The 11,307-nt window shown below is 36.9% G+C and overlaps 2 protein-coding genes across 7 annotated transcripts; one reads left to right on the top strand and one right to left on the bottom strand.

Moving 5' to 3' along the window:
- Positions 1 to 695: 695 nt before the first annotated feature.
- Positions 696 to 5,897, top strand: LOC18055619 (pentatricopeptide repeat-containing protein At2g33680). Of its 6 annotated transcripts, none has more exons than XM_006451356.2 (3): positions 696 to 3,578; positions 3,997 to 4,114; positions 4,826 to 5,897. In XM_006451356.2, the coding sequence occupies exon 1, from the start codon at positions 812 to 814 to the stop codon at positions 3,359 to 3,361; it is 2,550 nt and encodes an 849-aa protein (XP_006451419.1). In that variant the 5' UTR covers positions 696 to 811; the 3' UTR covers positions 3,362 to 3,578; positions 3,997 to 4,114; positions 4,826 to 5,897. The 6 variants fall into 6 exon arrangements, with proteins under 6 accessions (XP_006451419.1, XP_024033806.1, XP_006451417.1 ...); XM_024178038.1 differs by having other exon boundaries at positions 3,888 to 4,114; XM_006451354.2 differs by having other exon boundaries at positions 696 to 4,114; positions 4,826 to 4,899; positions 4,999 to 5,897.
- A 492-nt stretch (positions 5,898 to 6,389) lies between these two features.
- Positions 6,390 to 10,102, bottom strand: LOC18055618. Its single transcript, XM_006451353.2, has 5 exons — positions 9,213 to 10,102; positions 8,719 to 8,771; positions 7,284 to 7,450; positions 7,057 to 7,208; positions 6,390 to 6,958 (listed from the first exon to the last, which is right to left on the bottom strand). Exons 1-5 carry the CDS (start codon positions 10,018 to 10,020, stop codon positions 6,510 to 6,512), a joined length of 1,629 nt encoding a protein of 542 aa, XP_006451416.1. The 5' UTR covers positions 10,021 to 10,102; the 3' UTR covers positions 6,390 to 6,509.
- Positions 10,103 to 11,307: the final 1,205 nt, after the last annotated feature.

The following is an 11,307-nucleotide window of genomic DNA, read 5'->3' as shown; positions in this document are numbered from 1 at the left end:
TCAGCTCTCGTAGAAGAATATTTATAAGGTAAATGCTAAGTTACATTGAATATAACTTATATTAACTTACATAAACGATGTATGATAATATAACTTACATCTACTCACATAAACAGTATGAAGTATGGGCTCCTTACTTATAATTGCAATTCTGCAAACAAGCATGCCGAAAAATCAGAAGAGAAAGCTGTGTCAGAGCGGTTGGAGAAGTTGCTTTGGTGGTGGGTTTCCTTTGCGCACTTTGTACTGCTGAGTGCTGAATGGTTTCATTATTTACCATTAGGGCCTGTGCTTGGGCCTGGATTTCTCAAGTCCGTTGCAAAGCTGCCTAATGCCCAGGCTAAAGATAAAAGTCTGGGTTCGGCCCATGGCATTTAAAGTTTTATAACATTAAATTTAAATCTAAAATCTTTAGCCCCTAAAGATCACAGAATACATGTATCAAATGATTCAAATTAATTAATGATAATTGAATAATATTTCAAGAAATCGATTTATTATAAAAACTGGAAAATCCGGGACCGGGCTCAACTTTGCCCGGCCTAGACCCATGATGATTGTGAGCCTAGGCCGGCTCTCCGAGTTCAAACTGGACTTCCCCAAAAAACCCACGACCTGCCTCCACCAGGCCCGGCCCATTTACCATCTGCAAATGGTACCGACAACGATTCGGTAACAGACCCGAACCTGGCATATTTCGCAGAGCTTCTCTTACAATTGTAACCTGTATGCGTGTCGGGGTCGCTGTTGTCCTTCTTCTTCAACTGCCGTCAATTCGATTCTCTTTGTTTCTAAAATTAGATGGGATTGAATGAAATATGAGTTTTTTCCTTTAAATATGCGAGGCGCAATGCCCCGTCCGCTGAGCCTCTTATTGCCCTCAATTCATAAACCTCATAATACTTTACCCTCGTTATTGCTGTTTACACGGTCAAATACTTGTTCCCGTGTTCTTGCTGTAGCCGAACATGAATCCACTGATGATTTTGCCGAAAACTTCCCACTTGAGTTTCATCCAGTGTCCGGCAAGATTGCCAGAAAATTAAGTGAACCAAATGCGAGAAGCCGGCACGAGGACAGAGACTACAAGAAGAGGTTGAGAGAATATTCCTCGTTGCTGCATGACTCTGCTGCAAAAGGGTCTCTGAAAGAGGGGAAGTTGATTCATGGTCATGTCATTAAGTGCGGATTAGAACTAGATTCACATTTATGGGTTTCGTTGATCAATGCCTACGCCAAATGTGGGACCGTTGTGTATGCACAGAGGGTGCTTAATATAATGCCTCAACGAGATGTTGTGTCTTGGAGTGCCCTGATCACAGGGTTTGTGGCTCAAGGATATGGTAGCGATGGCGTTTGTTTGTTTTGTGCAATTCAAAGGGAAGGTGTGAGGCCTAATGAGTTTGCTTTAGCTACTTGCTTGAAAGCTTGCTCTATGTCTCATGATGTTGGTTTTGGGAAACAGGTCCATTTGGAAGCAGTAAAACTTGGGTTTTTTTCGGATTTATTTGTTGGTTCTGCTCTTGTGGACCTTTATGCTAAATGCAGCGGGATGGAACTTGCCGAAAGAGTGTTTAAGAGCATGCCTGAACTGAACGTTGTGTCTTGGAATGCGTTGCTGAATGGTTATGCTGAAAGTGGTGATGGCCAAAAGGTTATGCATTTGTTTTGTAGTATGAAAGATATGGAGAAGAAATTCAGCAAGTTCAGTTTATCAACTGTCTTAAAAGGTTTTGCAAATTCAGGTTATATAAAAGCGGGTCAAGTGGTGCATGCTATGGCTATCAGACTTGGCTGTGCGCTTGATAAATTTCTTAGTTGTAGTCTTGTTGATATGTACTCCAAGTGTGGGTTGGCGGATAATGCACTAAAAGTTTTCTACATCAGGATCAAGGATCCTGATGTAGTAGCTTGGGGTGCAATTATCACTTGCCTTGATCAGCAAGGATGCTGCCAAGAGGTAGCTAAAATATTTAATCTAACGAGAGAGTCGAGCGTCAAACCAAATCAATTTGTCCTTACTAGTCTTGTTAGGGCTACAACTGAGACAGGTGACCAGCGTTGTGGTGAGAGCATCCATGCCGTTATTTGCAAATATGGGTTCGAATCTGACACTCTGGTTGGCAATGCCCTGGTTAGCATGTATATGGAAAACGGATGTGTGTCGTATGGTTCCCAAGTGTTTGAGGCAATAGCCCATCAGGATTCAGTTTCATGGAATGCTCTTTTATCTGGATTTCAAGACTATGAAAGTCCTGACCAAGGCCTAAGAACCTTCTACCAGATGCTTTTAAAAGGATTCAAGCCCAACATGTGCACATTTATTGTCATTTTAAAGGCCTGCTCTAGCCTCTCAGATGTAGGTTTTGGAAAGCAACTACATGCTCATACCATAAAGCACAGTCTTGATGGTAACCATGTTGTGGGAACATCTCTTGTTGACATGTATGCCAAAAGTGGATGCTTGGAAGATGCGGGTGTAGCTTTCGACAGCTTGGCTAATAAAGACCTCTTTGCTTATACAGCCATAATTACTAGTTATGCTCAAGCTGGTGAAGCAGAGATGGCTCTTAAGTGCTTTAGAAAGATGCGGCTTGAAGGAATAAAGCCCAATGAATTTACTCTTGCCAGCTGTTTGAATGGTTGCTCTCCTGTGGCAACTTTAGCAAATGGACGGCTGCTGCATTCTATAGCAGTTAAGACAGGGCATCTACTTGATATGTTTGTTTCTACAGCACTTGTAGCTATGTATGCAAAATGTGGATCTATTGACGATGCAGAAGCTGTTTTCAAGGGCTCGGTATTAAGGGATACAGCATCATGGAACATGATGATAGGAGGATATGTGAAACATGGACTAGGAGAAAAAGCTCTTGAAGCCTTCAGGATGATGCTAGATGAAGGATATGTGCCAGATGAGATCACCTTCGTCGTAGTTCTTTCAGCATGTAGCCACATGGGTTTGATTGAAGAAGGGAAAAAGCACTTTAGCTCAATCAAAAAAATTTATGGAATAACTCCGACGATCAAGCATTTTGCTTGTATGATTGATATTCTAGGTCGTGCTGGCAAATTTACCGAAATTGAAAACTTTATCACAGAGACAAAGCTCACCCCAAATGCCTTGGTATGGGAGAATCTTCTTGGGGCTTGTAGCTGGCATGGAAATATTGAACTTGATGAGAAGGATGCAGAGAAACTCTTAGAACTTGAACCGAAGATGGAGTCAAATTACGTATTTCCATCTGACATTTCTGCCACCCAAGGTAGGTGGAATGACTTCAGCGGGGTCAGGGCACTTTTGAGTAGTCAGGGTATTAAAAAGGAGCCTTCATGTAGTTGGATAGAAGTTGATGGTTGAGTCCACATATTCAAGTCTCAGGATGGGTCGCATCTGAAAATCAAAGAAATTTATATAAAATTAGATGAGCTAGTGGAGAATATGATTTCGGTTGGACACATGCCTATAGCATTTTGAGTTCAGATATGATCAAGGGTCAGTTTGATCAAGCTGGTGCAGCAGGCAGGCATTTATATCGCCAGATTTGTCCAGATGTTTGCGGTTAATGGAATTTGAGGTAATAATATTTAACCTTCTACTTAATAATATTTAGCCTTCTACTGACTCTAAAAGCCAGTTAATTATAAGAACTTTAGCATTCTCTCTCTGTCTGTCTCTCATATTTTAAAATTTTGTTGTGTGTGTGGTTCAGGGCACTTCACTTTTGTTTGAAAAATGTTTCTGTTATTAAATTTAGAATGGAAACTGGATCTTTCAAGGTTGGATACTTGTATTTCTAATTATATCCACTAATCATTTATTTGCTATTATCTTTTTGCTTAACTAATCTGATTAATTCATTGATTGGATTGCATTGTAACTGAAGGCGGCAACGCATAAATCACTGAGATTAAAGTCAAATTGATGAAGGCAGAACTCAAGAAAAATTGTCTTTGTTTACCCTCTTTTTTCCACATTTAATTTAATTACTGCAGCTAGAGAATCAATTTCAGCAAGTTCATTGGAACATTATCCTCCTGCTCAAACTCTGAATGAAATGACACCGATGCCCGATTGGTTATGTGCTACCAAGATAAAGATCCTGATCCAATTGTAAGCAATTCCTTCCCGTTTTTCATTTGAAGGGCTTCTTTTCGCAGTATATTGTCATTTCTCAACGTCTTGGTATGTTTGTCTTTATTCTGACCCTCTTGCTGGGTTTCTAACTAATTGGCGATTTAGATCAACACTAGTAGCTTGTGCGATAAAGATAAACTAACAATTAAGGCCAATTTTGTCTGTATTTTGAGTTCATAATAAAATTAATCACAAGCATTTGTCTTTGTTACTTGATTACCGCAATTATTAGAAAATTGTTTTAAAATTCTCTTGAAAATACTAATCTAATTCTTCTTGGTTAAATAACGGTTATTCAGTGGTCAAATATGTGGGTACTTGTGCAATTACAAAATTAATTCTCTCACTGATAACTGTAGAAGTTATCACACGAGTCACCACAAAAGCATTTTTTCACCTGATGGATAAGCACCCACAATGGTTTTTATTGTGAAGACTCCATTCAAAACAAGAATGATAAACATATGATGTGGTTAGAAGTTACATAAACCTTACGCGTGTGGACCAACCAACTTTCTTGCCCTATCTACTCTTTCCTTTTTTTTATGGTGTAATTTAGATTTTAATTTTACTTTAAATTTCTAAGAAAGCCCTTTCCTGAGAATGTTATTTTTTTGGCTTTTGCTGTATAACAGCATGGTTCACCAATTTCTTTTCATTCAAAATTTCACTTGCTTATGCATGCAGGCAATATAACCCCTTAGGAGCATCAAAATGAGACCCTCAGGGTTCTTTTGACAGATCACCACACTTCTGGCCAGGTTTGGCTCTGATACCATTTGTCATCCTCCAAGTACAGTAGTTAAGAATTTTTTTGTCCTGGGCTTCATGCACACATCCTTTCATTAAAAATGCACTAGGCATCTGTAGGCAACATCAACTTCTTCTTCCTGGATGACATTGGATGTCAAACTTTAAGTCCTCATACTGTCAGTAGCTTCTCTGTTGAATGAGCACAAGGATCATCGTTGGCTTAAGATCAACCATTGACTTGGTAGAAGGTGAGAAATCTCAAATATCAGTCAATGCATTTTCACTGCTCTTCTGGAATTCAATGATATATTATTTTTATTAAAATTCATATGCTGATATTGACCATAAACTTTTATTAATGCTGATAATTTATCTATTTCTAGCTGATTGCTGTTCCCTTGTGTTACTATATTTGTAAATTTTCCTTATTTTTTGTCTTTCTCTCAAAATTTTCCAATTGAAATGGTGTTCTCTTACAGAATTTTGCTGGAAATTTCTTGTTCATTAACCATGGTTCCTGAAATTTTGGAGGAGATCCTTTTTCAAATAACTTGAAGAAGCCTTCCGTCCATCTGCAGCTGAAATTCAGATATTCCAAATATACAAAATAAACAAAATCTCCCACAGTGCCGCTTACATCAATATTTACAGGTGCTATCATATTTTTCTTTTTTGATGATTCAGGCATACACAACCCATGTTTATAAGGTGATGCTTCGACTCATGACAGAGCCAAATGTGTCCAACCGATAATATTATAATCCGGCTCAAGCCAACTATAAATGGTGAAATAATTGGAAATACGCTTTACAGAGATGGATTATGCTTAATTTCTAAATATGTAGGTAAGTAAACCATACAAGGGTGATTTTCATTTAGGTAAGCCTTAGCCTTGTTTATGTGAGTTTCTAAATATAATCCGTGGATGTTTTGTTGCCATTCTTTTTGTAAGAATAAACAGGAAGATATTAAATAGCAGTTTTTCCTGTGGCATTCAGGTTCTAAATTTCTGCTGCAAAAAGAATACTGCTAACATTCTTCAAAGATAATTACATATGTATCTCATGTTTGTACAAAGTGTAGAAAGATGAAATTCTCTCTTTTACTCTTTATATCCATTTGTTGGTTACTTTATCTTTTATTATATCATATTATCGTAGTGTTATTACATTGAACAATATTCTAAACACAGCTAAATCACAAAAACATATTAGTTGGAGACTGGACTACTGCTATAAGCAGTATGTGTTTCCCTATTTACTTACCAAAAAAAAAAAAAAAAGATGCTAATAACATGATAGACAACACTACCAATTAGTTATGCTAGAGCAATAAGGTAAACAATATAGATATTCCCTAGGTATACTGGGATTTGATTAGAGAATGAGCTACTTAATGGTCTTAGACCAGTCATGACTCATGACTAATGAAATTTTAATTCATAGGGACAAAACAATCATACCACAAATGATGACCTAATTAAGTGCTAATCATGGTATCTTCATATGCCAGTATTTCTATATTCAAATTAGTAAAACATTACATATCCATTAGAGAGTAGCATAAGAAAGCCACAGAGATGTCATCTTTCACCATCTAAGATCTATTGCTCCTTTGTTTACACATCTTCGTCAGAAAGTGGTTCTGCAATGTCACTCTCACTACTCGAACCTTTGTTACTGACGGATGAGAACCTCTCTTTAGTTGAATCACTAGTGTTTGAGAGGTCGAATTTGTGATACTTGATCTTTTTCTTCTTGCCAGAACTTCCCCTTTCTTTTCTTTTTCTCCCACTGTCTTCAGTCATTTTCATAGAGTGAGCAGCGGCAACAAATGCTGCATTCATGGATTCGTTAATCTCTTTGTTCTCCTCACCTTCACTTTCCTCTTCCTCTCCCTTGTTATCAATGTAAAAGAGAAGATTGTCATTTGCTTTTTTCCCCTCAATTTTTGATGATTGATGCTCATAGTCTGCTTTGGAATTATCTACAGCTAGTTTGGCACGAGATTTCAAAATTCTATCACCAAAAACTCGTATACCTTGATTCTCAAGACTTAGCAGCCATCCTAAGAAATAGACCAATTACAGCTCAATATTGGAGAAAATAAATTATTGTAACCTACGAGGTACAGACAAGAAGTAAATGGCATTAATAGCTGCTTACTCAAAAGAGCTTTAGGTGAGGATCCAATTGATATACTTGCTTTTTCATCCATGCCAATCTGGCTTGCGATCCATTTGATGATTTGAGAAGGTAATTTGGAACTCGAGAAGGCACTAGCATAAGAAATAGCTCTCTTCTGATCTCCATCTTCCCTGCAGTATGCACAAACGATGAGCAAAATGAGCGCTTCATCAAAATTTTCTAGAGCAATATTCAGTTATTCATACCTTGAAAACTCTATGGCTTCTTGCATAGCAATCAATCTTGTCAAGGAAAGACTTTTAATACGTTCATCTGGTAGATGGGCTGCTCTCTTAGGATTGAGGAAAGAATATTCCACCAATATCACAGCATCATATAAAACTTTCCTCAATAACACTTCATCATTGGAACTCTGCACATATTTTCTCCATTAGATAAAAGTTTTAAAATAACCAAAAAAAAAATTTCAAAAGTGGGAGCTTACTCCCACAAGAAAAAGGCAAAATTTGGCTAATAAATAAGAGTGCTGATGTTTACCCTGAATCAAACCCCAAGCATTACCAACGATGACACTGTTTTGATTCATTCTATTTTTTTTAATTTGAACTTGAACTTTTGCTTTTTACTTTCCCTTTTTCATCCCAATTACAGACCCCCTTTATCTTCCTTCTGGGCTACACGATTTAGCTTAGATAAAAACAAAAATGCAAAAGCAGAAGCAGAGCAACCTGCCACTAGTCAAACCACACGATTCAAGCATCTTCATTTGCTGTGATGTGTCGTTCGAGAATATGTGCAACTTAACAAAAAAAAGTCTTCCCATTTTATCAAAAACTAAATCAATTAGCTTAGGCCTCATTTTTCATCAAAAATATGAAAGAACGAATATTTAAATTCATCATGCATATATATAATAAATAAACCCAGGTGCAGAAATATCACGTTGGTTGTGGCTGTGGCAAGATGGCTGTGGGTGGTGGCAGTGGCAGTGGCTATGCGATTGGGTGATTTTAGGAGAATGTGGTTGTGGGGAGTCATGCTCTGTGGTTGGAGTTGTTGCTGCCACTTTGTGAGTGGTTGTGGCTGTTGCGTGATGGCTTGGCAATGGCGGTGGCTAAGGGTGGTGGCTGGAGCAAGTTGTGGCTGACTTGTAAATTTCTATGATGGGTAGTGGCGATTGGGCGATTTCAGGAGAATGGTTGTAGGGATGCTCTGTGGTTGGAGAGAGTTGTGGCTGTAAACATCACGATCTATATATATTTAGCTTAAGTAAAACAGTGCATTTCAAAGTGCTGCTGTTTGACTCAGGGTATGACTCAGTTGAAATAACATTTTCCTATAAAAAAATATTTGCAAAGTTGATAGCCCATTGCTCCAAGTAAATCGTGATAAAAAAGAAAAATTTGTAGCCCTCCAAATGGCTTACAAACCCATCTAAAAGGACCATATGAAAGAATGTGATGAAGTGGAAACAAAAACCAAATGAACATAGAGACAAATACATTTCCTCATTTTTTATTTTAGATTAAGAAATTGCTAGGGGGTCTGTTCCTTCTTAAAATTACATTCAAGTAACAGTCACATCACAGGAGCACAAGAGCATTACCAAGTGAGGCAGAGACCTACTAAGAAGTACAAACCAACAGGAGAAGACACATAAATGGAAGAAAACATACTAACCAATATGGAAGTAAAAAGAAAAGATGGCTCCAAAAGCATCTTCAGTAGGGTCTCTGGTAAGCAATTAAGAATAAGAAAGAGACTAATCAGACTAGAAAACATACTAGAATCAATTTTACGCTTAAGAAAACATATCCTACAAATACAATACAACTACTTATTTTTCTATCAAGTTCCTAAAGTGCACCTTTATTAATATATAATTGCCGACGTCCAATAACAAGGGCATATTTTCGGCAGAGAGAGTAAAAGTATTGAAGAATAGACTAGAGAAGTTGAATATAATAGTTTCACACTATAGATGAGAGCACATTCAAAACTTTCCAATCAAAACAAGGATTAACATACCAATATGTAGAAAAATGCAATGTTATTTGTAAAAGTTGAAAACAACAGATAGATCTAAAATAAGGGGATAAAAACTACCACCCGAATGAAGAAACTCCAAATTTCAATCTTTTGCCCTTTACAAAAGAGTAAGTAAGAGCACTCACCAAAGAAGTAAACATTTTGAATTTTGGTCATGGAGCTAACAACCCAACTTGTCAACTCTTTTTCCAACTCCTTCCCTGCATCCCCAACCATGAAATTCAAGCAAAATTTCAACAAAAACACCTCCACAACCACCACCCCAGCCAAGTGATTCACATCACACTCTCTTTCACAAATCCCTCTAAAAACATCAGCATTTACTAGCGGCAAAAAAGACTCTAAATTTCCATTTTTATCCATCCACAAACTAAAGAGATACTTGACCGGCACAATCGGATTCAAATCATTGTCACTGATAACATCACTTTGTCCATTCAAATTCTTGCAATAACACACAATTACAAACCCAAGAATCGCATCAATCAAAGACTTCAGCTCTCGTATCACTTTCTTGTCTCTCTTTGAACCCAAGTCCCTTCCTTTTAGTTCAACAGCCACTTTATACACTTGAAAAGCAACTGGAGCCAGCAATGCAATACTCTTTGAAGAACCACATGAACCTGAACAAGCTGATATCAACTGAAACAGGTCTTTTACTACTGATAATTGATTCAAAGGATCCTCATCCGTGAAATTAAGTCTTCGAAAGCTCAAAGCAACATAGACCCAGATGGTTTCGAGAGGTGGGTCAATCTTTGCTTGCATCAGTTCGTAGAATATGTCTACAAAATGAGTGAAATTTGGGGTTTCTTTTTTAATTTCAGCTACAACGCTCTGCATTGATTGGGCTAGAGTGAGATTATAATTTTCGCTGATTAACCCATTGGGATTCCGTTGGCTCGTGAGTTCGTTAAGGAGAGACGTAGGCATTTCGATTGTCAAAAATTTTCAATCGGCGAGAGAAATTAGGAAGTGAAGCTAAAGCAAAAACAAAAACCCTAATTTCTGTACTTTGGTCAGGGAGCAAGGTGTTTGGGTTTTAGGGGTTTGGTCCAGTCAGCATTAGACTTTGACACGTAAGCATTGTGTCTACTGTGTCTTCTTTCACTCCCTTTACGTGTACTGTTGCATCCTATTGGCTGAAAAAAGTAGGCCCATATTGTCAGCATCTAAACAACCAATCAGAAAACGCGAAACACGTTTAAGTGAAAGAATGAATTCTCGGGGGGGTTTTTAATTAAAGATGCCTTAAAAATGGGGTATTTAGTTAAATATATCTTATAGTTGAAAATTATCTATATATACTTTTTTATGTGGTACATTATCTAAAATACCCTTAAAGAAAAAATATAAAACACACACAACTCACCTCCAACACTTTTTACTTCTTACTCTTTTTAACTCCACACAACAACAACTCACTCCACACTCTCAAAATCACTCATGCACAGCTAATGCACTGAGAATTTAGTTTGAGCTGGGTGCATTATTCATCTCATGAATAAGGTATTTGAAGCTTTATTTTTATTTTGTGTTATTTATTCATTTTGTTGGCATTATATTATATTTAGGGGTTTTGTTTGGTTTGTGATAAACAATAAAGCAACTCACATTTTCATTACATTTACATCATATGACTGTTATTTGATGGGTTTTATAACTACATTCGGTAAAACCTGAATTTGTTGCTAAAATTCTGTTCTGCACCCGACATACATGACTCTTGTCGTGTATGTATGAATTTACACGACTGTAGTCGTGAAAATGTGTAAAATATTCTAATTATTATGACACCCTAGCATTTTATTGGTGCAAAATATATATATTTTTTCACTAGATATGTTCTCTTATTATTACTAGATTATAGTCGTGTGTTTTAATAAGTTACACTATTACTATCGTGTACGTATGAATTTACATACTACAGGTATGCATATATGTAAAATGTTTCAACCGTTATGAGACCCTAACATTCTATTAGTGCAAGAAAAATATTTTTTTGAGAAGAAATATGTCCTCTGACTATTTACTGGGCTGTAGTCATCTATTTTTGCAACTTACACAACTTTTGTCGTGTATATATGAATTTATACGATAGCAGTTGTGTAATATATGAAAAATATAGTAGTCATTATGACACCTAGGATTCTATTAGTGTAAAGAATATATTTTTTTCTAAATATATCCTCTGACTATTTACTGGACTATAATTGTATA

The sequence above is a fragment of the Citrus clementina genome, unplaced genomic scaffold, assembly GCF_000493195.1.
Source record: "Citrus clementina cultivar Clemenules unplaced genomic scaffold, Citrus_clementina_v1.0 scaffold_1, whole genome shotgun sequence".
Lineage (NCBI taxonomy): Eukaryota > Viridiplantae > Streptophyta > Magnoliopsida > Sapindales > Rutaceae > Citrus > Citrus x clementina.
This window is presented reverse-complemented; position numbering and strand designations above follow the sequence as displayed.